Genomic DNA, 27,641 nt, shown 5'->3' with positions numbered 1-27,641 from the left:
CAGCATCCTACAAGCATTTCATAAAGTCTAAACACATTTTTTTTTACAAATCTAAAACCTATTTTAACAATACTAACCCATAGGTGAGTCAGACTGGCTTCAAGCTGTGCATTTGTCAGTGTTCAGTGAGGCCTAGGGGCCTTGGCATGAGCTGGCATCTGGTCTGCCAGCATCACAGAGATCTCTTGTTAGACCGTGAATAAAAAGGTACATTGCGAGACATCCCTAAAGTTTCAGGGGTGGTCCCACTGCGTCCTAAACCATCATGGCCTGGAAGTCATCCCGGAGTCCTATTTCACCTGGGTCACTTCAGCCCCCTTGCCTCCCATCTCACTTTCCTGCAGCCTATAAAACAATGCAGACAAGAAACTGTCTTCTCCCACTGCTCTGCTCAAGTTAATCTCTGCTCTGGGTCCCTTTCCTGGCTTCCCCATCAAGTTCACACCCCTCAGCCTCACACTCAGGAGTTGTCCCATGTCTGCTCCTGTCTTGGTTCTTGCTTCTCATGCCTCCCTTCTGAAATGTTTGGCTCTTGTCTTTGCCCCCTTTCCATGCTCCCTGTACCTCCCTTCCTCTCATCATTCAAACACACCCATCACCCCAGCCCCTGAAAACACACTTCTTCTGTGAGGGCTTTGAGCGTTCATACCCTCTAGTACAGCAAGCAGGTGTATCCACCAGAAGGTAGGCAATAACCTTCTCTGCTGAATCTGGAATGGGAGGATCTCATTTTGGGCCATGAAAGACCCCTCAGTGTGTTAAGGAATGACATAACTTGATTCAGCTGTCCAAGGACAGGCACTAGGCATACATTGACCTGAATGAGTTTGTGATAGCACCTGAACATCAAAGCAATTAATGAGTAGGGTCACGTCAACACAGAAAAAAATGACTAAGCCCCACAAATTGTATAGGTCTTGGGAGCATTTCAGGCCTGACGTTTTCCACCAGTGCATGCCATGTTGAAACAATTCTGAGGGCTGCTTGGCCGGAGAACCTCACGGCACATCTCAGTGGGAGGGTATTTAAATTTGAAACAAATTAATATTGAGGCCTGGCAGCTCAAGAACCTTCACTATCACCTCTAACAAACCAAAGTGGAGTGGATCCAACAGCTGTGGGAACGCCTCCTCCCAAGGGCCCCATTTGTGAAAGGCTGGAGCCTTGTGCAGGCTTCTGCTTCTTGTAAGCTAGCGGTAGGAAGAGAATGGCTGATGTGTGCCTCTGGTAAGATTTGCCTGCTCTGGGTATTGCAAGATGTTGGACGCTTGGCATGCAAGATGCAAGGTTATTAAATTGAGTACAGCTCTCTCGTGACAGGCAGCGGGGTGTGTTGGGGTTAGACAGGGGAGGCAGGAAGGGTTGGTAGCAAGGAGAGGACCTGAAGGAAAGCTCAGAGGTTGTAGGCAATGTAGAAGTTGTGGATTCTGAGTTGAGTTTCAAAGAGAAGAGGAGGCCGAGGGGAGGTGGACCCAGAGAATGGAGAGGAATAGCGGTGGGGAATAGAGAGAGGAAATCATGGAGGCAGAGTGGAAGGAGCAAGGGAGAATGGGGATCTCAAGGGGTTGCTCTGAATTCACAGCACTGTGAGAGGAGAAGCAGGCCCATTGGAGCTGCAGACAGACAGGATGCACAGAGAGGGGCAGAGCAGGGGTAACCTAGGAGAGCTCTCGTTTTGTTTCCGGGATGTGGTGATGCTGTAATACTGATATGGGCTAATATTTCTGGCCCTCATAGAAGTGGAGCGCCGGGTGGGATTCAAATGAAGACAGGATGTAAGCCTGGCACTATGGGGTAGGAGGATTCTAATTCCAAACCAGTTCTTATACAGGATGATTTGACAGGATTGTTTGTGATAACAGAGACTCTATGGCCCAGGAGGTCCCTTCCAGTCCTAGGTAGGCATGTTTGGTTGCTGGGAAAGGAAAATGTGTTTTGTTGCGGTTGATGCTTCCACAGCCTGTTCAATGCATTGTTTAGAAACAGTACTGGTGAGTGGGAAGAAGGACATTAATATTTAAATGTTTACACAGGACACTGTGATGGGTCCCACCTTGAGGAGGAGGAGCAGACTTAATTTACTTCACTTACTGGATTGGCAAGGGCAAGGAGGACCTAAGATAGCCAGGGGTAGGGTTCCCCATATGGTCTGACATTGCCTGGAAGCTTGACTCACTCCCCAAGGGAGTCAATGATTGGCTTACAGTGCGCCACATAAGCCGACCGATTTATGGTGCTCCGCAAAAACGTGTCCAGAGACTAGTATACCACCATCGTCAGCGCCTATGAGCCAACAATGACTCATACAGCCGAGATCAAGGAGGCATTTGATAAAGATCTCAGCAAGGTCATCAAAGGGGTGCCATACCAGGACAAACTCATTGTCCTTGGAGACTTTAATGCTCCTGTGAGAGATGATTCTGACACGGGGAGCTGGGTACTAGGACGTTAAGGCATTGGAAGGTCAAACTCCAATAGTCAACTACTTCTGTCCAGTTCAATATCACTATTACCAACACAGTCTTCCAACAGGCCAACAAATGTAAGGCAACGAGGATGCATCCCAGGTCAAAACAATGGCATATGCTAGACTATGTATTTGTATGTTCTAAAGACATGAAAGATGTGTATATCTCCCACTCTTTGAGAGGTGTCGAAGGAGGGGGCCCTCAGACCATCCGCTTGTGAGAAGTTTCATGTCACTACACTTAGCAAAATACACCAGAATGCTTCAAACCACTAGAGAAAATCAACATGACTACCATGAAAGAGCCCAGTCCAGTTCTGGTGCCCATAATTCAAGAAGGATGGTGATAAATTGGAGAGGGTTCAGAGAATAGCCATGAGAATGATTAAAGGATTAGAAAACTAGCCTTATAGTGATAGAGTTGCTGGATCTATTGATTAAGAATTCCTGGTTAACACTCTGAGGTTTGACAGGTTCTTGTCTCAAAATTAGGCACAGTATTATTAAAATTACTGTTCATTTGGGAACCCCACTGTGCATGGTTGCAACACTCACACGTAGGAAATCACACGATATTTATAATAGTACGTCTTAATACAGTTAGCAAGGTCACAGACACTCTCATCCAGCAAGGTAGACAGCCAGACTACAGAATGTAGAGCTGAATATCCATATACTCACACCGTTCCTTGCAAAACAACCTAAAATGTTTGTCATTATCACCCTCCTCCCCCTCTCCTTCCCCTTCATAGTCACCATCATCACTGGTAGGCATCATTTTGGCATCGTCCAAGGCGCACAGGCTGGGATACAGATTGGTGCCAGTATGCCTCATGCATATTCACTAGGGGTTTCAACCCCTTTATTTGTAGTTCATCATCCTACTAATGCTGGGGTGCCCTTCCCCCATACAGTTTAATCCTTTTACTTTCAGCTTATTAGCATGTATATCAATTAGTTACCATGGCAATCTTGTAGTCCGATATCCCAGACTAAAAATATCAAAAGCTGCTATAAACTAGCATCTCAGTTACCTATCAGCAGTTTAGTCGTTACAGCGTTCTGTCTCCTCATAGCTTATGGTCGAGGGTTACTCTTGGTTAATTACTTCTGCTGAGGCTTTTTTGGCCTTAATTTAGCTTAACTATCCTCTTACAGGCCTTGAGGCTTGTAGGCTCATTCCATTACTGCCTTAGCTTCCACCGATGCCTCACCGAGAAAATACCTATAACTATAGGCTACAATCGACTCAAAGAGCTCACTCTATTTACCTTAACACAGAGACAGTTCGGGGGGGCGGGGTGACATGATCACTTCCTGTAAGTACCTACAGAGGAAACAAATATTTAATAATGGGCTCTTCAATCAAGCAGATAAATTTATAACACGCTCCAATGGCTGGAAGTTGAGGCTAGACAAATTGAGACTGGAAATAAGGGGTAAATTTTTAAAGGTGAGAGTAATTAACCATTGCAATAATTTACCAGGGATTCTCCAACACTGACAATTTTTAAATCAAGATTGGATGTTTTACTAAAACATCTACTCTAAGAATTATTGTGGGGCAGGTCTCTGACAGGTGTTACACAGGAGGTCAGACTAGATTATCACAATGGTCCTGTGAAAGATTGGATCACAGAAACCCCCTTGGGGCTGCCAACTGATGTGCCAAAGACTACTTCTGCCCCTGCTTTCCCTGCCAGCCTGGGACTCCAGCACCCTGTCTTGTTGAGCCAGACACGCCAGTCTGCTCCAACATAGACCCAGGGTCTGAACCACGGGCCCCAAAGCTGCATACTTAACTGAAAGCAGCTTAAGAAGTGTTCCTGTCTTTAACACTCAGATGCCCAACTCTCAATGGGGTCTAAACCCCAAATAAATTTGTTTTATCCTGTATAAAGCTTATACAAGTACCCTCTATAAAGCTTATACAGGGTAAACTCATAAATTGTTCGCCCTCTATAACACTGATAGAGAGATATGCACCGCTGTTTGCCCCCCTCCCCCCAGATATTAATACATACTCTGGGTTAATTAATCAGTAAAAAGTGATTTTATTAAATACAGAAAGTAGGATTTAAGTGGTTCCAAGTAGTAACAGACAGAAAAAAGTGAATTACCAAGCAAAATAAAATAAAACACACAAGTCTAAGTCTAGTACACTAATAAAACTGAATACAGATAAAATCTCACCCTCAGCGATGTTTCAATAAGTTTCTTTCACAGACTGGACACCTTCCTAGTCTGGGAACAATCCTTTCCCCTAGTACAGCCCTTGTTCCAGCTCAGTTGGTAGCTAGGGGATTCCTCATGATGGCCTCCCACTTTGTTCTGTTCCACCCACTTATATGGCTTTGGCACAAGACGGGAATCTTTTGTCTCTCTGGGTCTCTCCACCCCTTCTAAATGGAAAAGCACTGGGTTTAAGATGGATTTCAGTACCAGGTGACATGGTCACATTTCCTGTGAGACTCCAAGCCGGCATTCCTTCCTACCTGTCTCACAGAAGGCTTGTCTACAAACAGAGCCATCCACAGTCTGTTGTCCTCGTTGATGGGAGCCATCAAGATTCCCAACCACCATTAATGGCCCACACTTTGCATAATTACAATAGGCCCGCAGAGTTATATTTCATATTTCTAGTTTCAGATACAAGTGTGATACATTTACACAAATAGGATGACCACACTTAGTAGATTATAAGCTTTGTAATGATACCTTACAAGAGACCTTTTGCATGAAGCATATTCCAGTTACATCATACTCATACTCATCAGCATATTTTCATAAAATCATACAGAGTGCAACATCACAGGTCCCTTCTGGCCTTGGAATCCAGGAATGGGTCTTTGGGTCAGTGAAAGCTGGTGGGTTTTGAAAGCAGATAAGAAAAATCTGCCAGCCGAAGCTCTCCTTAGAGCAAGCGCGCAGGAGCATGGGCAATGCAAAGAGCATGGGCCATGCTACTCCAGACCTTAAACCAGACTGGCCCACATGAGCCTTACCCGAAGCCAGTGGGTCTCAACCAGGGTTACGGGTACCCCTGGGGCGATGCGGGGGTCTTCCAAGGGCTACATCATCGCCTCCAGAGATTTGCCTAGTTTTACCACAGGCTACATAAACAGCATTAGCGCGGTCAGTACAAACTAAAATTTCATACAATGACTTGTTTATCCTGCTCTATATAGGATACACTGACCTGTAAGTACAAGATTTATATTCCAAGTGATGTATTTTATAATTCGATGGTAAAAATGAGAAAGTCAGCAATTTTTCAGTACTGGTGGGCTGGGACACTTTGGTATGTTTATGTCTGATTTTGTTAAGCAAGTCGCTTTTAAGTGAGGTGAAATTTGGGGGTGCTCAGACTCCTGAAACGGGGTACAGTGGTCTGGAAAGGTTGAGGACACTGCCCCAAACTGTGGAACATCCCAACCAAGAGCAATGATCCTGCCCCGAGGGCTATACAATTTCCTGTCCCTCTGCACTAGCATGAGAGCAAGGATCCCAATGCACTTAGACTGTATGGTCACAAGCCCAGTGGGGAGCACGGCCACCCATGGACCAGCCCCCCACGTGGCAGAGGAGGGGGCCGTGGGGAGTGTGGACCCCCACAGACCAGCCCCCCATGGCAGAGGAGGGGGCCATGGGGAGTGTGAACCCCCACAGACCGGCCCCCATGGCGGAGGAGGGGGCCCCAGGGTATGTGGACCCCCACAGACTGGCCCCCATGGGAGAGGAGGGGACCGCGGGGAGTGCGGACCCCCACGGCCTGGCCCCCCACATGGCAGAGGAGGGGGCCACAGGGAGTGTGGACCCCCACAGACCAGCACCCAAGGGAGAGGAGGGGGCCTGGGAGAATGTGGACCCCACAGACCAGCACCCAAGGGAGAGGAGGGGGCCGGGGGGGAGTGTGGACCCCCCACAGACCGGCCCCCCCAAGGGATAGGCGGGGTTTGGGGGGAGAGTGTGGCCTGCATCAGGGCGGGGCTGCTGGACTGTTACCGTCAGCCAAACAGGGCGCAGCCCCCAGCCCCTTTAACCGCGGGGCGGCCCCCGGCCATGGCGCACTGGCAGGGCTGCCCAGAGTGGGGGGCAAGTGGGGCAATTTGCCCTGGGCCCCACAGGGGCCCCCACGAGAATATAGTATTGCAACTATATAGTGGGGGGGGGGGCGAGCACAAAAAACCTGCCACCCGCTGAGGTGCTTTCCCTCACCGGGCGGCGCGTTCACAGACGGGGCGGCGCGCCGGGTTTTCGGCAGCCCTTCGGCCGCGGGGCCTTCCCTCGCTCCGGGTCTTGCCGCCGAAAACCCGGAGCGCTGCTGGGTGAGTGAAAATTAAAAAGCCCCTTCGTTAATTAAAGGGCCCCTGAAATTGCTTTGCCCCAGCCCCCCCCCCCCCCCGAATCCTCCGGGCGGCCCTGCGCACGGGACTCACGCCGCCCTCAGGTCAGTGCCGGGGAGCGCCCCGGGTTTGGGGGAGCAGCGGGCAGCACTCCTGTGGAGCGTGGTGCTGTTGCCATGGCGGCAAGGGCGGGGGCGTGGGGGCAGTGAGCGGGGCGGGGAGGTTTAGGGGGGCCAATTGTCTATTAGCAGAAAACCAAACACCCTCGTCCCGCCCCCCCGGCCACGCCCCCTTCTATGAGGCCACGCCCCCCATTCACGCCCTCCCTCCGTCGCTCGCTCTCCCCCATCCTTGCTCACTAGCTCATTTTCACCGGACTGGGGCAGAGGGTTGGGGTGCAAGGCAGGGTGAGGGCTCTGGATTGGGGTGCAGGCACTGGGGTGGGGCCGGAGATGAAGGGTTTGGGGTACAGAGAGGGCTCCAGGCTGAGGCAGCGGGTTGGGGCCCAAGGGGGGGGGGGGTGAGGGCTACGGCTAGGGGTGTGGCTCGTGGGGGGCAGAAATGAGGGGTTCAGGGTGTGGGATGGGAATCGGGGCTGGGGCAGAGGGTTGGGGTGCAGGATGGGGTGAGGGCTCCAGCTTGGGGTGCGGCCTCTGGGGTGAGACTGGGGATGAGAGGTTTGGGGTGCAGAAGGAGGCTTGGGCAGGGGGTTGGGCACCGGAGGGGGTGAGGGCATCTCCCTCTGGCTCCTAGGCACAGGGGCAGCCACATGGCTCTGCACGCTGCCTGCGCCCACAGGCACCGCCCCCTCAGCTCTCATTGGCTGTGGTTCCTGGCCAATGGGAGCAGCTGAGCTGAGCTGGGGGTGGGGGCAGAGTGCAGAGCCCCCATGGCCACCCCTGTGCCTAGGAGCCGGAGGGTGGCGCCAGTAGGTTTCCGGGAGTCACGCGGAGCCGGGTAGGGAGCCTGCCTCCATCGCCAACTGGACTTTTAACTGCCCGGTCAGCGGAGCCGTCAGGGTCCCTTTTCGACTGGGCATTCCAGTCAAAAACTGGACACCTGGCAACTGGTGGGCTTGGGGGTGGGGTGTTGGGGGAGGCTGTGGGGCTGGAGGGTTGAGAGGAGGGGTTGAGGGCAGCTAGGGGGTGTGGGTTGGGGGGTGGCTGTGGGTTTGTGGGGTGAGTTGAGATTGGCAGCATCATAAATACGGGGTTGGGGGTGAGTTTTCATGTGGGGCAAGTGGGGAGTGCAGGGTTGAGTTGAGGATGGGGTGGAAGTGGGATTGGGGGGGTCCTGAGTAGGGGGTTGAGGGCAGTTGGGGGGATTGAGGGGGTGAGTTGGAGATGGGGTGGCTGGGGGGTTGGGAGTTGTGTGTTTGGGGATTGGGGTAGCTGGGGGACTGGGGGTGTGAGTTGGGGAGACGGCTGGGGGATTCAGGGATCATGAGTAGGGGTAAAGGTCAGCTGGGGGTATGGGTGTGGGGGGTGAGTTGGGGTGGGGGTGGCTGGGGGGTTTGGGGAGTGTTGGGGATGGGGGTGGGTGGGGGTTGGTTAGTGGATGTGTGTTTGTGGATGTGATTTGGGGATGGGGTGACTGGGGGATTGTATGTTGGGGATAAAGGTGGCTAGAGAGTTGGGAGGTGTTTGATGGGGGGCGGTTGGTGGTGTGAGTTGGTTAGTGGCTGAGTTTGGGGGTGTGGGTTGGGGATGGGGTGACTGAGGGATTGTAGGTTGGGGATGGGGCAGTTGGGGGTGTGAGCTGGGGGGGCAGCTGGGGGTGTGAGTTGGGTAGTGGCTGTGGGTTTGGGTGTGTGAGTTGGGGGCGGCTGGGGGAGTGAGTTGGGGAGCGGCTGGGGGTGTGAGCTGGGGGCAGCTGGGGGGTGAGTTGGGGAGCAGCTGTGGGTTGGGGGGAGTTGGGAATGGGGGGAGTTGGGGGTTGTGTTTGGGACGGGAGCGGATGGGGGGGTTGCGTGCGGTGGGGGTTGGTTGGGGAGCTGGGGGACAGGCACTGTGAGGAAGCTGGGGTTTTCAGTGAGTCAGGGATGGATGGCAAGAGGGCTGGATGTGTGTCAGAGCTGGTGGATGGGTCTGAGATATGTGGGCTTATTCTGTGGGTGGGTCTGGGGACTGTGGCTGTGGAAGTGCGTCTGCGGGGTTTGTGTGTTGACATATCACATAGGTCCCGAATAAAGTTTGCCCGCCACCCACTTCCCAAAAATAGCCATTCCAGCTGTGAGACATTTCACCCTCTGTGCGTCAGGTGTCGGGGGGTCGGGCGACGCCAAACCACTGTATTTTTTCATGTCGTTATTTATATTGGGCTCACACACCCCTCAGTCATGTCTGGCCCCGGGCGCTGGGTGCTGCACAGATAGCAAATGACAGGCCCTCCGCCAAGGAGCTTAAAACCTAAAAGACAAGACCCAACAGTCAGGTCAGCTAAGCCCACTCCTGTGGAGCTTCAGCCGTTCAGTATGGGCTGTGTCGGGTGACAACGTACCGTTCATTTCCCTTCAGACCACACAGGTGTGCAGCAGGGAAAGACCTCAAGTCTTTTGGCTTCACAGTGCAGAGCCCTGTCGATATCTATGCGGGGTCTTCCCTTCCTGCCCCAAATCGGGTAGCGTTGTTGTACATTGTTAGATCAGCTGCTGCCTTTCCGAGACGGCTGCATTCCCCCCTCCACTCTCCAGATAAAAGGTCCCCTCAGGGGAAAGGGGCCAAGTGGAAGCACATCAGCATCTGCCCTTTAGCTCCCTGGAAGAGGTCCCAAAAAGTTAATAGAGCCCCAGGTGGTTTTCCCCCAGGGTCTCTGGAAGCTGTGGCAATCAGAGTGTGAATCCCAAGTAACTGGAGAATCACTGGAGCCCAGAGCTGTGGTTTTTCACTGGGGAGGAGACAATGTGCCCCTCCACTTGGTTATTTTTAAAAATTATTGATTTCTAGTCACTTGGCACCTTTTAAATTCAATGTAATTGACGCAGGGCACTTTGAGGTTAGAAGAAAACCTCGGTTGTTTTGTTTGCATCCAATATGGAGGATAGCTGACCTTGCTGGCCACAGGAACTGGAGGGCCGAAGCCAGCTTGTGTGGAGATTGACATGGAACGTATAAAGGATGATGACCTGCCCCTACTCATTAAACCAGGCTGCAACATAGTCCCCGCTTAGCTCAGTGACTACAACTCGAGGCCTTGGGCAGAAGTGAAGAAGACTATGGGACAGACGGAGTGATGTGTCTGTGTTTTCCTTTAGAGGCACTCCCAAATCGACCAGAGTCTGTAAGAAGTTGAATGGAGGAAAGTATGAGCATATGGCAGCCACCGTGGGAAACCTGCACTGGCTCCAGGAATGTCTGCAAAAAGCTGAGTCACCTACCCAAGCCGATATCAATGTAAATCCCATTTGTTAAGTGAATGTAATATTGGTGAAAGAAAACCAGGAAACTGGGGAGAAAGGAGTTCAGACTCCCCTGGCCCATTCAGTCCTTGGCTTCTCTGCTAGGAGTGACAACCTGGGGCCCATTGTGATGGACAATTGTGATGCTGGTTTTGTGAGCTGGACACTTGTCTCTTAGCAACTGGTCTGAGACCCAAACTCATTGCAGTGTGGCATAGGGGACTAAGCATGGGAAGGAGAGCCGGAAACTCCTGATTTCTATTTCCCCATTAATACTCTCTGTGATCCTAGACAAAACATTTGCCTTCTTTGTATCTCAGTTCCTCCGTCTGTAGAATTGGAATAATGCATACCTACCTCACAGAGTTGTTGCAATTAACGTTTGCACAGCACTTGGAAGATATAACTAAAAACAGTGTTTATAACCCAGTGATCTCAAACCCCTTTATAAAGATTAGAATAATTATCCACATTTTACAGATGGGAAAATGAGGCACAATCAGGTGAAGTATCTTGCCCAAGTGAGTCTAGTAAGTCAGCAGCAGAGTTGGGACTAGAACCAAGGTCTCCTGATTCTACCACCTGTGTGTAAGCTCCATCACCGTTATTACAAGGCCACCAGGCACACTTCAAAAGAGAGCTTTCAGCTTTGAACTAGCAACCTGGAGGCGATAGGCTCTGTGTACTAATCCTCCGAATCAAGGGTTCTCCACTTGTATGCCGCAGAGAGTTGGCTGCTCACTGGGGCTCTGATCTAGCAAAGCAAAGCATTCCCACTGAAGCCCCTTGCTTCCAGTGGTTCATTTTCTTTAAGATGGTTCAAAAATGCATAAAATCCTTTGTTTTCCCATGTGAACGACTGCTATATAGCTGCTACAGGGATGTTATGGGATCCGGTAGGAGCGGAGATGGTCCGTACAGCGATGAGTGAGAGGGGTGGTATTCTCAAAATAGTCTCTGTTAAGTCTCTGATCTGCCCTTTGAAACATTTTAAGACACTTGCTGTGAGCCACCCAGGCCTCAGTCTCATCTTTTATCCTGCTTCCAGTTACATCAAGGACCTGTTATCTAATGGGAATTTATTCAGTGGCATCTGGGTGCTCAGCACCTCGGAAAAATCAGGGCCAGGTTTTTAAAGGTATTTAGGCACCTCCAGATGGAGATGGGTGCTGCATGGGGTTTTCTAAAGCCCCTCGGTGCCTCATGCCCATGAGACTCAGTGAGACTTAGATCTCAGAGGAGCAGCCGTGTTAGTCTGTATTCGCAAAAAGAAAAGGAGGACTTGTGGCACCTTTACTTCAGGCACTCACAAATTTCTTTGAGCATAAGCTTTCGTGAGCTACAGCTCACTGCATCAGATGCATTCAGTGGAAAATACAGTGGGGAGATTTATATACACAGAGAACATGAAACAATGGGTGTTACCATACACACTGTAATCAGAGTGATCACTTAAGGTGAGGTATTACCAGCAGGAGAACGGGGGAGGGGGGAGGGGGAATAGGGGACCTTTTGTAGTGATAATCTAGGTTGGCCATTTCCAGCAGTCGACAAGAACATCTGAGGAACAATGGGGGGTGGGGGTGGGGGTGGGGGTGGGGGATAAACATGGGGAAATAGTTTTACTTTATGTAATGACCCATCCACTCCCAGTCTTTATTCAAGCCTAAATTAATTGTATCCAGTTTGCAAATTAATTCCAATTCAGCAGTCTCTCGTTGGAGTCTGTTTTTGAAGTTTTTTTGTTGAAGAATTGCCACTTTTAGGTTTGTAATTGAGCGTCCAGGGAGGTTGAAGTGTTCTCCGACTGGTTTTTGAATGTTATAATTCTTGACGTCTGATTTGTGTCCATATATTTTTTTATGTAGAGACTGTCCAGTTTGACCAATGTACATGGCAGAGGGACGCTTAGGTGTCTTGGTGCTTTTGAAAATCCTACCGTGCACCTTTGAAAGGCACCTAAATACCTTTAAAAATCTGTCCCTTGGTGTCTAATGGTAGTTATCCAAATTTGAAAATTGTATTCCTCCAGAGCCTGCCAACCTGAACCCTGCCATACCGGCTCAGAAATTCTCTATCTGTGCAGATGAATTCTTTTCTACTATGTTTACACAGTCAGCAGGGCAGAGAGTAGGGAGGTGATAGACTCTTCTAGCCAGCTGAAGGGAGATGGCCAGCTCATAGAATGCCGCATTCAGCTCTGGGCTCTTTATTGCCAGAAAAAATGTTATGTAAATTGTAGGGAATTAAGAGAAAAAGCAACCTCGATGATTAATGGGCTAGATGGATCGAGGAAATGTAAATAACTGACTGTATAGGGCAGCTAAGAGACAGCTCAGCGGGGAACATAACTGTGGGTCCATATTTGAAGGGTGTAATTACCAAAGAGGCAGAGGAATTGTTTAGGTAACTCAGGGGCTCTAAATAGGAGTGACGGAATGGCATTGAGAAAGCCAGCCTAAATTTACCCATCGGGGAGGACTTCCTAACAGTCAGACCTGTAGACATTGAATGAAATCTCCCAAGAGAAGCCTCAGCATTTGAGACATAAACCAGCGATAGTCAATTTTTTTTTTTTCAAGGCTCACATTTCTTGGTCAAAAGATATAGTCAAGGTCCAGACTCCAGAGTCAATAATATTTTAAAAATAACAATGATGATGATAATAAGTAAATACAAAGATTTCGGGGTTCATTCAAAAGTGTCTGGTGGTCTGGATTTGGGCCGTGGTCCACCTATTGACTATCCCTGCTCTAAACACTAGATTAGATGAGAAATACTAGAGAATAAACTGTAAGGAACAATCCAGCATTGTCCAGTTTGCCATGAGTTTAACATGGATTTCAGTTTTCAGAGTAACAGCCGTGTTAGTCTGTATTCGCAAAAAGAAAAGGAGTACTTGTGTCACCTTAGAGACTAACCAATTTATTTGAGCATGGGTTTTTACCACTACAAAAGGTTTTCTCACCAACCTACACAAACCCACTCTCCTGTTGATAAAGTGATCACTTTAGATAAGCTATTACCAACAGGAGAGTGGGTTTGTGTGTGGGGGGGGGGAGTTGGGGGGGTGAGAAAACCTGGATTTGTGCTGGAAATGGCCCAACTTGATTATCATACACATTGTAAGGAGAGTGATCACTTTAGATAAGCTATTACCAGCAGGAGAGTGGGGTGGGGGGAGAAAAAACCTTTTGTAGTGGTAAACACCCATTTTTTCATGCTTTGTGTGTATAAAAAGATCTTCTACACTTTCCACAGTATGCATCCGATGAAGTGAGCTGTAGCTCACGAAAGCTCATGCTCAAATAAATGGGTTAGTCTCTAAGGTGCCACAAGCCCTCCTTTTCTTTTTATGGATTTCAGTGGGATTTGTGCTTGAAAATCAATGGCACGATACTGCCCCTTGAGATGGACAATAAGATTTAATAGCGGGGTGTTTCCATATGAAAGTGCTGTGGTCTTTTTTCCCAAAGAACAATTGAACCTTCTTGCTGTGGGAAGTATTCTTCCCCCCGTGCTGCTGCCTGCAAAGGAGAACGTAACTGAAGGAGTTCTAGGCTTCACGGCAGTCACATTGAATTAGCCAGAAAGATTCTCTGGTTTGTTTCATGCCAGGCTTGCTTGCAGTGTACAATTCAGACACTGCACTTCTAGCAATGGGTCTAGCCAGGGCCTGATCGAAAGCCCACTGAAGTCACTGGAAAGCTTTGCATTGACTTCCCTGGGCTTCGGATCAGGCCCCTAGTGTGTAACGTAATTTCATTGAGAGACCTGGCTATCTGAGCGTGACTCTTCGAAGCAAACTGCTTGGAGCTTGATCTACAGGTCACAGGCTTGCTTAGGAATGAGCCTCACTGACAGCAGTGCTGAATGGAAGGAGCTGGGAGTTAGCAGCCTTTCTGATCCGCTCTCATGCAGAATAAATGCAGAGTCATTTAGCTGAGAGCACAGTCCTATTAAGTGCTTCCTCCTTTGCCACCAAATGTTCCCACTGTGAAAATTAGGGCTTTTACAGCACAGGGGCAATTGTGACATTATAGCGTGAATAAACTGCACTCAGCCCAAGGCTGTGTTTGTACTGAGCCTCTGGTGACAAATAAAACAATTCCGCTTCACTCTTGGGATCTTTGCTTGTCAGCAGAAACCAGACCAAAAAATGACTGCTTCATTAAAGGGCCTGAGCCGGCCAAGTGCTTCCTCTGAGATGCCGAGTATCCTCAATGTCCATTGACTGGCCGGTGTTCAGACCGTACGGGACTGGGCCCTATCATGAGAGGACAGAGGTAGTTTGGTAGGGCCTGCCCCTGCTTCTGCTGAAGATATTGGAAAGATTCCAATCGCCTTCAGAAGATCAGGATCATGCCTTTCAGGGTCATGCTCAGGAATCAACACCCATCCCCCCGCCTAGCTGGCTGCATGTCAAACTTTTTAAAAGACACTGTCAGCGTGGGGCCTGATCCTGAGAAATGCTAGGCACCTGCAATTCCCATTGAAATCAGTGGGAAGTGCAGGGGCTCTGTTTCACTCAGGACCAGACCCTTCGGTCCCCAATCCTGCAACTGGATCCACGCAGATGGATCTCTACACCTGCCTGAAGCCCAAGTGGGGATCCACGTGAGGGCAGTGTTCTCCCCCACACGGGCCTGATAGTGAAACTGGGACATGAGCTTGTGGTAATGCAAATGAGGGGGAGTGGGTGGGTTTAAAAAAACCTATGGAGAATAGAAATGTTTCAGGAAACAAACAAATACAGTGAGGGATATTTAAACCTGTCCCTGCAGTGTGTCCTGCAAGTAAACAAATAGGCAGTGAAGTGAAATTGACTGGACACAAGCGGAACTGATGGGTCTACTTTCACTGGCTCAGAAAGATGAAAAGTAAATCCGGATTTTTATTTTGTAGTTCTTTCAGTTTCAGTCAGCTAAGGTATGTAAAGTAACACCTGAAAAGACAGGCATTTTAAACAACGTATAGTTTCATGCTGAGTATCTACCTTTAATTCTTTAGTAAACTGACGTCTTTTCTGAATGTGTGTTTTCTCCACACACCTGTCCCCCAAACTTGGCAACATTTCTGGGTGCTTCAAAAGCAAGAGGAAAATTGGGTTATTTTAGGACTATATTTGTAAACTACTGATTTCTAGGGTTAATACCCCATATGTAGTGTCACACCTGTAATGAAATTATGCCTCTACACAGATCATGTACACCTTGGCCCAGTACATGTGATCATCACGCCCTCTAGTGGTTGTCCTGAGTAATTATAATAACCTTCTACATCTTCACAATTAGAAGCAGTTTGGTGCAGGTGGTCAAGATGTGTGTGTCAGTGTTGAAAGTCTTATCCCTGTATGTGTGTGGCCATTGCAAAGTATAAAGATGTACACACGCACACACACACACACTCCATCTTGTATGTCGATAAAACATTGGGGTACAGACACTTGTTACATTTCAGATCCCGTTTCTGTTGTAACCCTCCATTCTCAATCACTTCCAATCACTAGTCCTCAAAATAAATAAATAAAAAACATACCCGACCACACCAAGAAGGTTTAGCCCCATTTTGCAGAGGGGAAAACTGTGTCACAGAAAGGCAATGTGACTCTCCCAATGTCACAGAAGGCGTTACTATCGGAGCCAAAATTAGACTCCAGGAGGAGCTTTTATTCTCAGAACACTAGCCCACACTTCTCTGGTATGAAAAGCGTCCCCATTAGAGTGGATTAGTTAGCGGACAGTCTGACAAGAAACATTTAGAACTGTCCTTTGCCTCCTCCTCCCTGTTAGGGCTTCTCAGCCATCCATCTAGCAGCTCTATACGGCCGGCTGGAGTGCCTGAAACTGATAGTCGAAAAGTTTGAGGTTGATGTGAACTTGGCCAGTCTGACAGGATGGACACCCATTCACCTGGTGATGAACAAGGAGAGTGGCCCCAGGGCACTGGAGTGTTTGCAGTACCTCATTGGAAAGGGGGCAGACATCAATGTGTGAGTGATGGCTTGAGACTTCATAACTTTTTACCTCATCTTAATGGTTTTTTTCCCTTTTAATTTGTGTGACTTTACGGCACTTTAAAGATACTGGCTTGGCAGAACCTGGAGGCTGAAGTCCTGTGTTGATTCTCAGAATAGGCATAGCACAGAAAGCTGTAGTGTAAATTTCCACCACTCCAACATAAGGTATCTCAATCCTGACCTGAAGGGATGAACGAAAAGTTGTCTCCATGATCCATTCTTCCTTTGGTCTCTCTGCTGCGTCTGCCCCTGGGGAGGCCTATTCTGGTGGGGACTTCTCTCCGCTAGGAACATTCAGTCACTTCCCATCCCATCCACCCATGTCACACAGGCCACCCAAAAAGTGATTTCCAGTCACTAACAATGTGACCCGCATTAAAACCAGAGCCTCTGCCTGAAAGGCACCCTGCCTCATGACCAAAGTCCTGACCCAGCCATCCACCTGGACTGAGTTGAGACTTGGAGCCACCAACTTGCAAAGAGTTTGGTTGTAATTAGAAGAGATTCACTTGCTGGCCTGGCCAAAATTCTCCCTACCCAAGCTCTGTTCAAAAAAATAAGGGGGTTGAGGATTTTCTTGTCTTCAGAGGCTGGGGAAGAGTCTTCCAAAAGAAGTGGTGGAAGCCCATCACTGGGGACCTTGAAATCTAGGCCAAACAAAGCTCCAGAAACCAATAGAACATGATCCTGTAGTGGCGGAGGGCATGGACTGGAGGGGACCTGTAGTCGTCTTTCATCTCCGACCACCATAACTGGTTTGTTCTGTAATGCCAAATGGAAGGAGATACTCTCTGAAGAACTCAGGGGCAGTCTCTCGGAAATCTGGACTAGAATTCGGAATGACAGTCTGTTTTTCAGTCAGAACCAGGGCGGAACGTCGCCACTTCACAAGGCAGCCAGTGAAGGACGCCTCGACTGCATCATTGAACTGGTTGAGGCTGGAGCTGATGTCCACGCCAAGGACGCAGAGGGGCAGCAGCCCATTGACCTCTGCAGGATATGGGCCCACAGGAGCTGCGCTAGGTAAGCGTTGCACACCAAATGATGACTGGTTCAGAGTTGCCAGCTACAATACTGGTTAATAGAATCAGAGAAGATCGGGGTTGGAAGGGACCTCAGGAGGCCATCTAGTCCCACCCCCTGCTCAAAGCAGGACCAATCCCCAACTAAATCAGTCACGCCGGGCCTTAAAAACCTTTAAAAAATAGCTAAGGTGCAACCAGCTGTGGGTTTAATGATATGAACTGATAACTAGCAGTGGGGAAATAAACACATCTGTCGGGGAAATCAACAGTCCCCCCCGCAGCTCTCCATGCCACAGAATCATGCTCACTAGTACTTTAAAACTGGGGGAAATCTGGTGGTGACAATGGAGTAAAACCACTGGCTAGAGCCCCACAGAGGCTACATCTGCACTCAGACCCAACGGCAGTGTCACGTAGTGTAGCTACCTGGCACAGCGAAATGCAGGCTGCAGCCGCCCTGCAGTGTGTAGCTGCACCTGGCAGTGAAAGGCTCTGGCAGGGGGGATGCAGTGGGGAAAGGCTTCAGCAGCTCCCAGCTCAGCCTTTCCCTGCGGCCGGAGATTGCCAGAGTCTTTCCCTGCCGCAGGGGCAAGGCTGACTATAGCAGTGTAAACATGCAGGCATGGACTGGGCCGCAGAGAGCCGTGTAGGGTCTGCACTTAGGTACATCCCCACACCCTTTCAGACCTGTCTTTACTCTATTCACCTGAGCCATGGCACGTGGTCTACACGGCTGTCTATATCCGTGCTGGGGGATTACGCTCTGTGTGGACACTAAACCCCATGCATGCAATGCAGAGTCCCCCTATCACAGACGTGTGCTGTGCAAGCTGCCCCCTGCAGCAATTTCAGTGAACAATATGTCAGATCTGCAGTAGCTCCTATTGCTCCCGTGTGGGGCCTTCGCTTGGCTCTGCCCGTGTATGTTTCATCCTGACCTGCCCCGCTTCCTGCTGGTCCAGTTTTGCCAGCTCTCGCTCCAGTTATAGTAAAACCAGTCTGAAGTCACCAATTCAAGAGCAGACAAATCAGTTGCATAACAGAAGGTCATCTGTGAATGGTGGAGTGAAATGTTTGGGGATATTTGCAGACAATAAAAACATACTCAAGATAGTTAAGTCCAAGACTGACCATGAAGGGTTACAAAGGGATCTCACTAAACTAGGTGACTGGGCAACAAAATGGCAGATAAAATTCAGTGTTGATAAGTGCAAAGTGATGCACATTGGAAAGAATAATTCCAGCTATACATTCAAAATGATGGGGTCTAAATTAGCTGTTACCACTCAAGAAAGAGATCTTGGCGTCATGGTGGATAGTTCTCTGAAAACATCCACTCAATGTGCAGCAGTCAAAAAAGCGAACAATGTTAGAAACCATTAGGAAAGGGATAGATAGTAAACCAGAAACTATCATAATGCCACTGTATAAATCCATGGTATTTCGAATATTGCATGCAGTTCTGGTTGCTCCATCTCAAAAAAGATATATTTGGTCTATTAGAATTATACAGAGAAGGGCAATAAAAATGATGAGGGATATGCAACAATTTCCATATGTGGCGAGATTAATAAGACTGGGACTGCTCATTTTAGAAGAGAGATGACTAAAGGGGGAGATGACAGAGGTCTATACAATCATGAATGTTCTGGGGAAAGTGAATAGGAAAGTTTTATTTACCCCTGCACATAACATGAGAACTAGGGATCATCCAATGAAATTAACAGGCAGCAGGATTAAGACAAACAAAAAGTACTTCTTCATGCAATGTGCCATTAACCTGTGGAACTCATTGCCAGGGGATGATGTGAAGGCCAAAAGTATAACTGGGTTCAAATATGAATTAGATAAATTCATTGAGGACAGGTCCATCAATGTCTATTAGCCAAGATGGTCAGGGATGCAACCCCATGCACTGGGTGTCCCTAAACCTCTGAATGTCAGAAGCTGGGACTGGGTGACAAGGGATGGATCACTTAATAAATTGGCCCACTCCTTATGCCCTTCCAGCTTGTCTGTGAACCACTGATAACTACTCTCTGGGAACTGTTTTCCAACCAGTTATGCACCCACCTTATAGTAGCTCCATCTAGCTTTGGTTGTTTATGACAAGGTCATGTGAGACAGTATCAAAAGCCTTACTAAAGTGAAGATATACCACATCTACCACTTCCCCCCATCCATAAGGCTTGTTACCCTGTCAAAGAAAGCTATCAGGTTAGTTTGACACATTTTGTTCTTGACAAACCCATGCTGACTGTTACTTATCACCTTATTGTCTTCTAAGTCTTTGCAAATTGATTGCTTGATTATTTGCTCCATTAGCTTTCTGGGTGCTGAAGTCAAGCTGACTGGTCTGTGATTCTCCAGGTACCTGAATGATGCCATGTGGAAAACAGGCAAGCGCAATTTTGCTCGTGAAATGCACAAGCTGAATCAAATCAAAAGTGAATGTCAGCACTCGGAACAAAACTTCCTGAAGATAGAGAAGGTAAGATCACCACGGCTGTAGCACCAGAAGAGCCAGGGGCTTTCCTGACTGGTTTTGGTTTCTAGTTCGAATAAAAGGTCTTTTGCTGGCCTTGTTGCCAACTAGCAACCTATAAGGCAGTTAGGGGTGGAAAAGATGATTAATGCCCAGCTAGTTCAGCCCCTCAGCAGCACTGGTCCCTGTGAGAACTTCTCCAGTGCTCCAGGTTTTAAAGCACTCAACTGCGAGGCCCCTACCCCTTGGCAAACTGTGCCCAAGCCCACTGAATCTGAGGGCAAGTCTACACTGCAAAATGAAGCCTATCTCAGTTATGTCGGCGTACAGCCACCACAGTAATGAAGTTCCTTTTGCACGTCCACACTACGCTCCTGGTGTCAGCGGTGCGTGTCCTCACCAGGAGCGCTTGCACCGATTGAACTCAGTGTGGGGCATTGTGGGATGTCTTCTGAAAGGCAGCAACAGCCGCTGTAAGCAACCCAGTGTCTACACGGACGCTGCGTCGATCTAACTACATCGACCTAAGCGCTACGCCTCTCACGGAGGTGGAGTTATTAAGGTGGTGTAGTGTGCGAGTTAAATCAGTGGGAGCGACATTTTAGTGCAGACGCTTTCGGAGTTACGTCCACATAAGCTGCCGTATGTCAACCTAACAGTGTAGTGTAGACCAGGCCTGAGCTGGAAGAGACTTCTTAGGTCACAGCCAGGGTAGGGTTGTTCCCTGTTTTACCATGTCCATTTATAAGTGTTTTTCCTGCCCTTCTGCTGCCTAACAAATCTCATCATCTGGAACCATTTCCTGTTACTCAGTTTAAGTTTCCCCTTTCCTGATCTCATTCCACTGCTCCTCATTTTACCCGTTCACGACCGGAATAATTCTTCCCCCTTGTTCATTACACACGCCAAAGACTCACAGAAACAGCGTTGCCTGCTCCCCCCTGAATCTTATGCCCGAGGGCCAGAAGGCACATGAGAGCTGTGCAGATATGCTTGTCTAGGTGTTCCTATGTATCCGAGGCTACATCTGCCCTGCAGCTAGGGGCATGATTTCCCTGCCGCCGCGAGCGGAACAGCAGGGTAGCCGTGCTCAGTCCCCCCAGGTGGGTTCGTGCTCAGCGCGACTGAGCTGTCTCTCCACCACCGCTCCTTGTGCGAGCTTGATGAGAGCTACCGAGAGAGCGTGCACGCCCCTCGCTCGCCGGGTGGGCTTCTCCTGAGGCCCCAGGTGGTGCACTCCGCCTCCGGAGGGAGGACGTAGCCTGCGGCATTCAGCCGGGATGCCTCAGTCCCTGTTACGCAGAAGCACCCACTCCGTCCCATCCACTAGCCCAGGACTCCTTGAAGCCCTAGGGTGTGAGCAGTAATGCAAGAGGGGAGCTGTGTGCCACGCGCCAAACCCACCCCAGAACAGCCAACCGCTATTTCCACACACAGGTTTGGTGTCAGCCAAGGGGCCCTTTCCAATGAAAAAAACATGGAGTCAAAAAATTCCCCGTCAGCTCTCCATAGCGGTCAGGGGAGAGCTGCACTTTGGCTGCCCCTGCGCTGTAAGAAACCATGCCAAATCAATCTGCAGACAGATGTCACCTGGCCTAGCCGAGAGTCAGATCTGAGGATGAAAGTTAGTTGTGGGCTTAATTGCGTTATGAGTGAATCATGCCTCAGGGGCCACAACCCATGAGCAAAGCTGCAGCTGCTGTTTGCTGACTACAGGCTAGCCTGATTATAGGAATATACTGTCTAAATCTGTCCAGTCAGCTTAATATCAGAGAGATCTTCTGTCGAGGGGATGCTGGGCCTGTCAGGAAGCTGATGGACTCAGTGACCTAACAGGCCTGTTCCACCATGGCTGCAGAAGTCTGTCTAGCTTTTCTGCAGCTTCTCAGGACTGTCATTTACCCTGTACAGCACCCAGCACAAAGCGTAGGTCCTCCCATTATAGAGTCATAGATTCCAAGGCCAGAAGGTACCACTGTGGTAGACAGACCTAGTCAGACCTACTATGTAACACAAGTCAGAGAACTTCCCCAAAATAATTCCTAGAGCAGAGCTTTTTAGAAAAACATCCCATCTTGATTTAGACATGGTCAGTGATGGAGAATCCACCGCAACCCCCAAATCTTTTTCAGTGTCACTGCTTCCCAGGTTACAGTCCCTCATCCTGTAAATATGGCCTACATTCTTTGGTCCTAGATATATACGCTTACATTTAGCTGCATGAAAATGTGTTTTGTTTGCTTGCGCCCAGTTTACCAAATGATCCAGATCGCACTAAATCAGTGATCTGTCCTCTCTATTTACCACTCCCTCAATTTGTATCATCTGCAAACTTTATTAATATGATGATTTCATGTTTTCTTCCAAGTCATTGATAAAAATGTTAAATAGCATATGGCCCCACTCAATGATAATTCCCCATTTACAGTTACATTTTGAGATCTGCCACTTAGCCAGTTTTTAATCCATTTAACGTGTGCCATGTTAATTTTATAGAATTATGGTTTTTTAATCAAAATGGCATGCAGTGTCAAGTCAAAGGTTTTACAGAAGTCTAAGTCTAGTATATCAGCACTGTTACTTTTATCAAACAACTTGTAATCTCATAAAGAGAATCAAGTTAGTTAGATAGGATCTGTATTCTATAAACCCATGCTGAGTTGCATTAATTACATTACTCTCCTTGAATTCTTTATTAATCAAGTCCTGTATCGGCCACTCCATTATCTTGCTCAGGATTGAGGTCAGGCTGACAGGCCTAAAATTACTTGAGTAGTCCCATTTACTCTTTCTAAATATGGGCACAACATTCACTTTCTTCCAGTCTTCCCCTGTGCTCCAATACTTACTGAAAATCTACATTAACGGTCTGGCAAGCTCACCAACCAGCTCTTTTAAAACTCTTGGATGCAAGTTATCTGGACCTGCTGATTTAAAAGTGTCTAGCTTGAGTAGCTCCTGTTTAACATCCTCCAGATGGAGTGGAAAGAGTATTAACATCGCCATATGATGAGACTACACCATATGTTTTCCCTCCAAACACAGAACAGAAATATTTATTGAATGGCTTCTGCCTTTTCTGCATTATTATTGATAACTCTACCCTGTCCACCAGTTCCATTGTCAGGATTCTTTTTGTTCCTAGTATATTTTTAAAACGTACTGATTGTCCTTAACTCTGCTGGCCCTAGATTTCTCCTTAGTGGGGCAGCAGAACTAGTTGATGATATCAAGAAGGCAGAGGTGTTTAATGCTTGTTTTGCTTGAGTCTTCACTAAAAGGGTAAATGGTGACCAGATAATATTAATTGTGTTGACTAACAAGGGGGAAGGAACCCAAGTCAAAACAGGGAAAGAAGAGGTTAAAGAATATTTAGATAAATTAGATGTATGAAAGTCAGCAGGGCCTGAAGAAATTTGTCCTAGGGTACTTAAGGAACTAACCGAAGCAATCTCAGAATCATTAGCAATGACCTTTGAGAACTCATAGAGGACAGGTGAAGACCCAGAGAACTGGACAAGGGCAAACATAGTACTTATTAAAAGTGGGAACAAAGAAGACCCAGAGGGACTGTAGACCAGTCAGTCTAAATTCAATACCTGGAACAATTCTAAACAAATTATTAAACATTCATTCTGTACACACCTAGCAGATAATAGGGTTATAAGGAATAGCCAATAGGGATTTGTCAAGAACAAATCATGCCAAACAACCCTAATTTCCTCCTTTGACGGGGTTACTGGCCTAGGGGATGGGAGAAGCAGTAGATGTGATATAGCTTGATTTTAGTAAGACTTTTCACACAGTCCCACATGATAGTCTCATATGCAAACAAGGGAAATGTGGTCTAGATTAAATTACTGTAAGGTGGGTGCATAACTGGTTGAAAGACCGACTCAAAGAGTAGTTATCAATGGTTCGCTGTCACACTAGAAGGCATATTTAGTGGCATAATTTCATTAATGACTTGGTTAATTGAGTGGCGAGTATGCTTATAAAATTTGTGGATAACACCAAGATGGGAAGGTTGCAAGCACTTTGGAGGACAGGATTAGAGTTCAAAACGACCTGGACAAATTAGAAAATTGGACTGAAATCAACATGCTGAAATTCAGTGAAGACAAGCACAGAGGAATTGATTTGGGAAGGAAAAATCAAATGCACAACTGCAAACTGGGGAATAATGGGCTAGGAGGCAGCGCTGCCGACAAGGGTCTGGAGGTTAGAGTGGATCGTAAATTGAATATGAGCCAGCCAGCGGTGTGATGCAGTTGCAAAAAAGGCTAATGTCATTCTGGGGGTGTTCACAGGAATATTGTATGTAAGCCATAGGAGGTAATTGTCCCACTCTACTCGGCACTGGTGAGGCCTCACTTGGAGCAGCGTGTCCAGTTCTGGGTGTCATGCTTGAGGAAAGAGGTGGATAAATTGGAGGGAGTCCAGAGGAGAGCAAGAAAAATGAGAGAAAGGTTTCAAAACCCTGACTGATGGGGAAAGGTTAAAAAGACTGAGCAGGTAGAGGCTTGAGAAACAAAGAGTGGGAGGAACGGGGGGAACCGCGTAACAGTCGTCACGTTCAGAGCTGTTACAAAGCGGACGGGGATCAATGGTTCTCCATGGCCACTGAAGGTAGGACAAGAAGTCATGGGCTTCATCTGCAGCAAGGGAGACTTTGGTTAGGTTGCAGGAAAAGCTTTCTAACTCTTCGGGGAGGTCAGCTCTGGAACAGGCTTCCAAGGGAGCTTGTGGAATCCCTGTCACTGGAGGTTTGGAAGAATAGGTAGGACAAACACCGGTCAGGGATGATCTAGGTTTACTTGGCCCTGGCTCAGCACACAGGGGCTGGACTTAATGACCCCTTCCAGCCCTACCTGTCTATGATTCTACAAGAATACCATCAGCAAGAGCATGCATTGCGAGCAGGGCTGCAGAATGGTAGCGTTCGGGTCAGATGCTGTGTTTCCACAGAGAGGATGGCCCAGTGGCAGGGCACAGACCTGGACGTAGGAGACCAGGGTTCAATTTCCTGCTCTGCCATGAACTTCCTGTGTGACCTTGGACAAGTCACTTAGCCCCCCCTCTGCCTCAGTTCTCCATCAGGGGATAATCCTGCTTAGGGTTGTGAGGATAAATACATGAAAAATGATGCAGCGCTTTGATCTATATAAGAAATAGGGGTTATGTTTATATTGTCAATGGCTTTTTAATGTTTTAAGCTGTTTGAGGGACCACAATAATGCTAAGATCTCATCTCCTCATGGTATTTCCACCAGACAGGAGAAAGACCCAAGCCATGAACTTCGGTTTGAATAGCATGGGGTACCTTGTCTCATGGCACTTTGGACCTAGTTCTGAGACATTAAAAACCTGTGAAAATATAAATACGAATCAGCAAATCACAAAGCCCACAGCCCAGCCCTGCACCTAGTGACAGCCCAGTCCTTTCTCTGGACTGCTCAGGTCTGTTCATGAGCGTGACTCCCCTGTTGTTAAAATCCTCCAGATCAGGACTTGTTCTCGCCTCATTGGTGCAGGGAAGCCCTTAGACCAGATACTGCTGAGATATTTGCCTCCTTTCACCTGGGCTGAACTTGCCTTTTTAGACTCACTACTCAGTTCGCCCCCCTGCAACGAAGCGCCCCGAGGGTGGAACGCAGAAGCTGCTTCCGACCCGAGAGTGCAGGATAGGAATTGAGCACTGTGCCCCCAGGAAACCAGAGGGGGAACTTGTAGGTAGGCAAAATATTAACGTGAGCTGGAATGTAGCCAGAACCCAGGACACTGAATTAACGTTCCGTCCAAGGAAAAAGGCACTGTAGCAGCATAGTGTCCAGTAGCGGGTCATTCAGCAGTGATTCAGAGGAAAGACCACCCTCGCCCCTCCCGCCCCACCAAATCACATTTAGAAAACACCTGCCAGGCTTTCTGGCTCCTTAACACGTTTTAAGCGAGTATGGCCTGGCCTGGGTGACAAACGTTCGATCTAATGACCCAGGCCTGACTTGGTTGTGTGTGTGTTTGTTGCAGAGGGAGCAGGACTTGTTGAATGCAGTGGCATTCTCTAACTGGCTTGCAACGAAGCAGCAACAGGGGTTGCCTGACTCTGCTAAACGGTGGCATTTTCCGGAGGACAGAGCGAAGCTGGATGCTGTCCCCAAGAAGGAAGTGGCTAAAATACCTCCTGGAGAAAAAAAAACCAGCATGCACACCAAGCGGAGGGCTAAGATTAAAGGGGAACCTCGTTTATCTGCCACTGCTCAGCCCCGCACTGGGAAATCACAGAGAGCTTGGAATGCCAGCGTCAATCCATCCTCCCCTCAGGTGACAGACATATTCCGACCTACAACAGTCCGGCTGGGCACCAACCCCGAGGCCTGTGGGGATCATGACTTCAGCTCCTTCTTGTTTCTCTCCAAGGACTCGCGCGGACAGCCGGTGATCAACATGGCTTACAAAGGCAGACTCTCCCCCGTCCCCAACCTGCCCTATGAAGTGATCGAGAAAAGCCTGTATCCCCACGCTCGGCCCCTCAGATTAAAGATGCCGCAAGAATTTAAACCCACACACATCTTCGATGTGACAAGGAAGCGCCGCCCAAGCCTGGAGCACAGGTGGACGGACGAAATGGCTGTGAGCTTGCGGGAAACTCTGGACCCAGCACTCAGAGCTATGCTAAAGGCTCACCTCTCTGCAATCAACGACAGCAGTTAGAACTTCCATCTGCAAAACCAGGGCTTCATCCTGCAAGGCGCTCAGCACCTTCCAACTCCCACTGACGCCAGTGAAGAGCGGAGGGTGCTCAGCACCTCAATGGATCAGCCCTTATGCGGATACCCTCCCCCCACTTCCATGCTGCCTTTTTCTGACTCTTGACTTTTTAATATTCCGCTTAGAATGACTTCGATTGGCATAACCCAGCTATGTGACTTGCTGAGCTGGAGCAGATAAAGAGTCGGCATCACTAACACCTGACGTGCCTTATGATCATAAGAGAACTAGCCAGGAAAAACTAGCTCAAAGACATCAGCCTTGCCCTTTAAACTAGGAAGTGCATTAAACCTACTGCTCTTCTGTGCTAAGGCCTTGTGTCCTTGCTCACTAACACAACCCAATTCAGGGCGTTTTGGTATTACTGGGCTGATGTCTCCAGAACCTCACTTCTTCCACCAGACCAGTAATTCCACCACAGAACGGAACTTGATGGAGAAGACAGGCCAGAGAGTGCCAGCGATTTGCTGCCCAACAAATTCTGAGCTCTCCTACAGAGCCCAAGACCCACATGCTCTCTCTGCTTCTTGGCACCACGTTGGCAGCGGGGCATGGGCCCTGGCTAAGCTTTCCCTCCCTCCAGGAAGGCAAACTGCCATAAAAAGATATGCTCAGATGCAGTCCCCAGCAGGGGGTAAAAGATCAGGCTGAATTGAACTGCAAATGTGGCAGGCAAAGTCTAGGCTGCCTTCCTTGGGAGTACCCATTGTGCCCAGGGATTAGAGAGCACCCACGCAGACCTGGGCCCTGCTTTCTCTGCATTTCTGCCTTCAGGTTTCATTTTCAAACATAGTCTCTAGCCCTTCTGGTTGCCAGCTGCGACCTGACGCAGTACTGCCTGCCAGAGGTGGCAAACAGTGTGAAGCAGAGCTGGAAGCTGCAGTGTTAACTCTGAAGCCTACCACTCACGTCTGGGAACTGTTAATCTTCGAGTCAAACATAGTCATATGCAAAATTGCCTAATCCAGTTTTGTTTTGTTTTTTAATACAGTGGCAGATATCAGGGGGACAATCATAGGATTGTAGGACTGGAAGGGACTTTGAGGGGTCTAGTCCAGTCCCCTGCACTCATGGCAGGACGAAGTACTATGGTATGCAGGGACGTTCTGGCCGCCACTTCCCGCAGCTCCCATT

At 48.5% G+C, this 27,641-nt stretch overlaps 1 protein-coding gene across 1 annotated transcript; it reads left to right on the top strand.

The window, feature by feature from the left end:
- The first annotated feature begins 2,296 nt into the window (after window positions 1–2,296).
- Window positions 2,297–26,547, top strand: ANKRD53 (ankyrin repeat domain 53). Its single transcript, XM_075128233.1, has 5 exons — window positions 2,297–2,407; window positions 16,003–16,202; window positions 17,088–17,252; window positions 19,625–19,745; window positions 25,767–26,547. Exons 1-5 carry the CDS (start codon window positions 2,297–2,299, stop codon window positions 26,448–26,450), a joined length of 1,281 nt encoding a protein of 426 aa, XP_074984334.1. The 3' UTR covers window positions 26,451–26,547.
- The last annotated feature ends 1,094 nt before the right edge of the window (window positions 26,548–27,641 follow it).

This window comes from Caretta caretta, chromosome 4 (assembly GCF_965140235.1).
Source record: "Caretta caretta isolate rCarCar2 chromosome 4, rCarCar1.hap1, whole genome shotgun sequence".
NCBI classification, from domain to species: Eukaryota; Metazoa; Chordata; order Testudines; family Cheloniidae; genus Caretta; species Caretta caretta.
This window is presented reverse-complemented; position numbering and strand designations above follow the sequence as displayed.

Coding starts and splice junctions, on each gene's coding strand:
- ANKRD53 (XM_075128233.1), top strand. CDS start 2,297: ATGACTCATACAGCCGAGATCAAGGAGGCATTTGATAAAGATCTCAGC. Junction 16,203..17,087: donor AAGGGGGCAGACATCAATGT/GTGAGTGATGGC, acceptor TCTGTTTTTCAG/TCAGAACCAGGGCGGAACGT. Junction 19,746..25,766: donor ACTTCCTGAAGATAGAGAAG/GTAAGATCACCA, acceptor TGTTTGTTGCAG/AGGGAGCAGGACTTGTTGAA.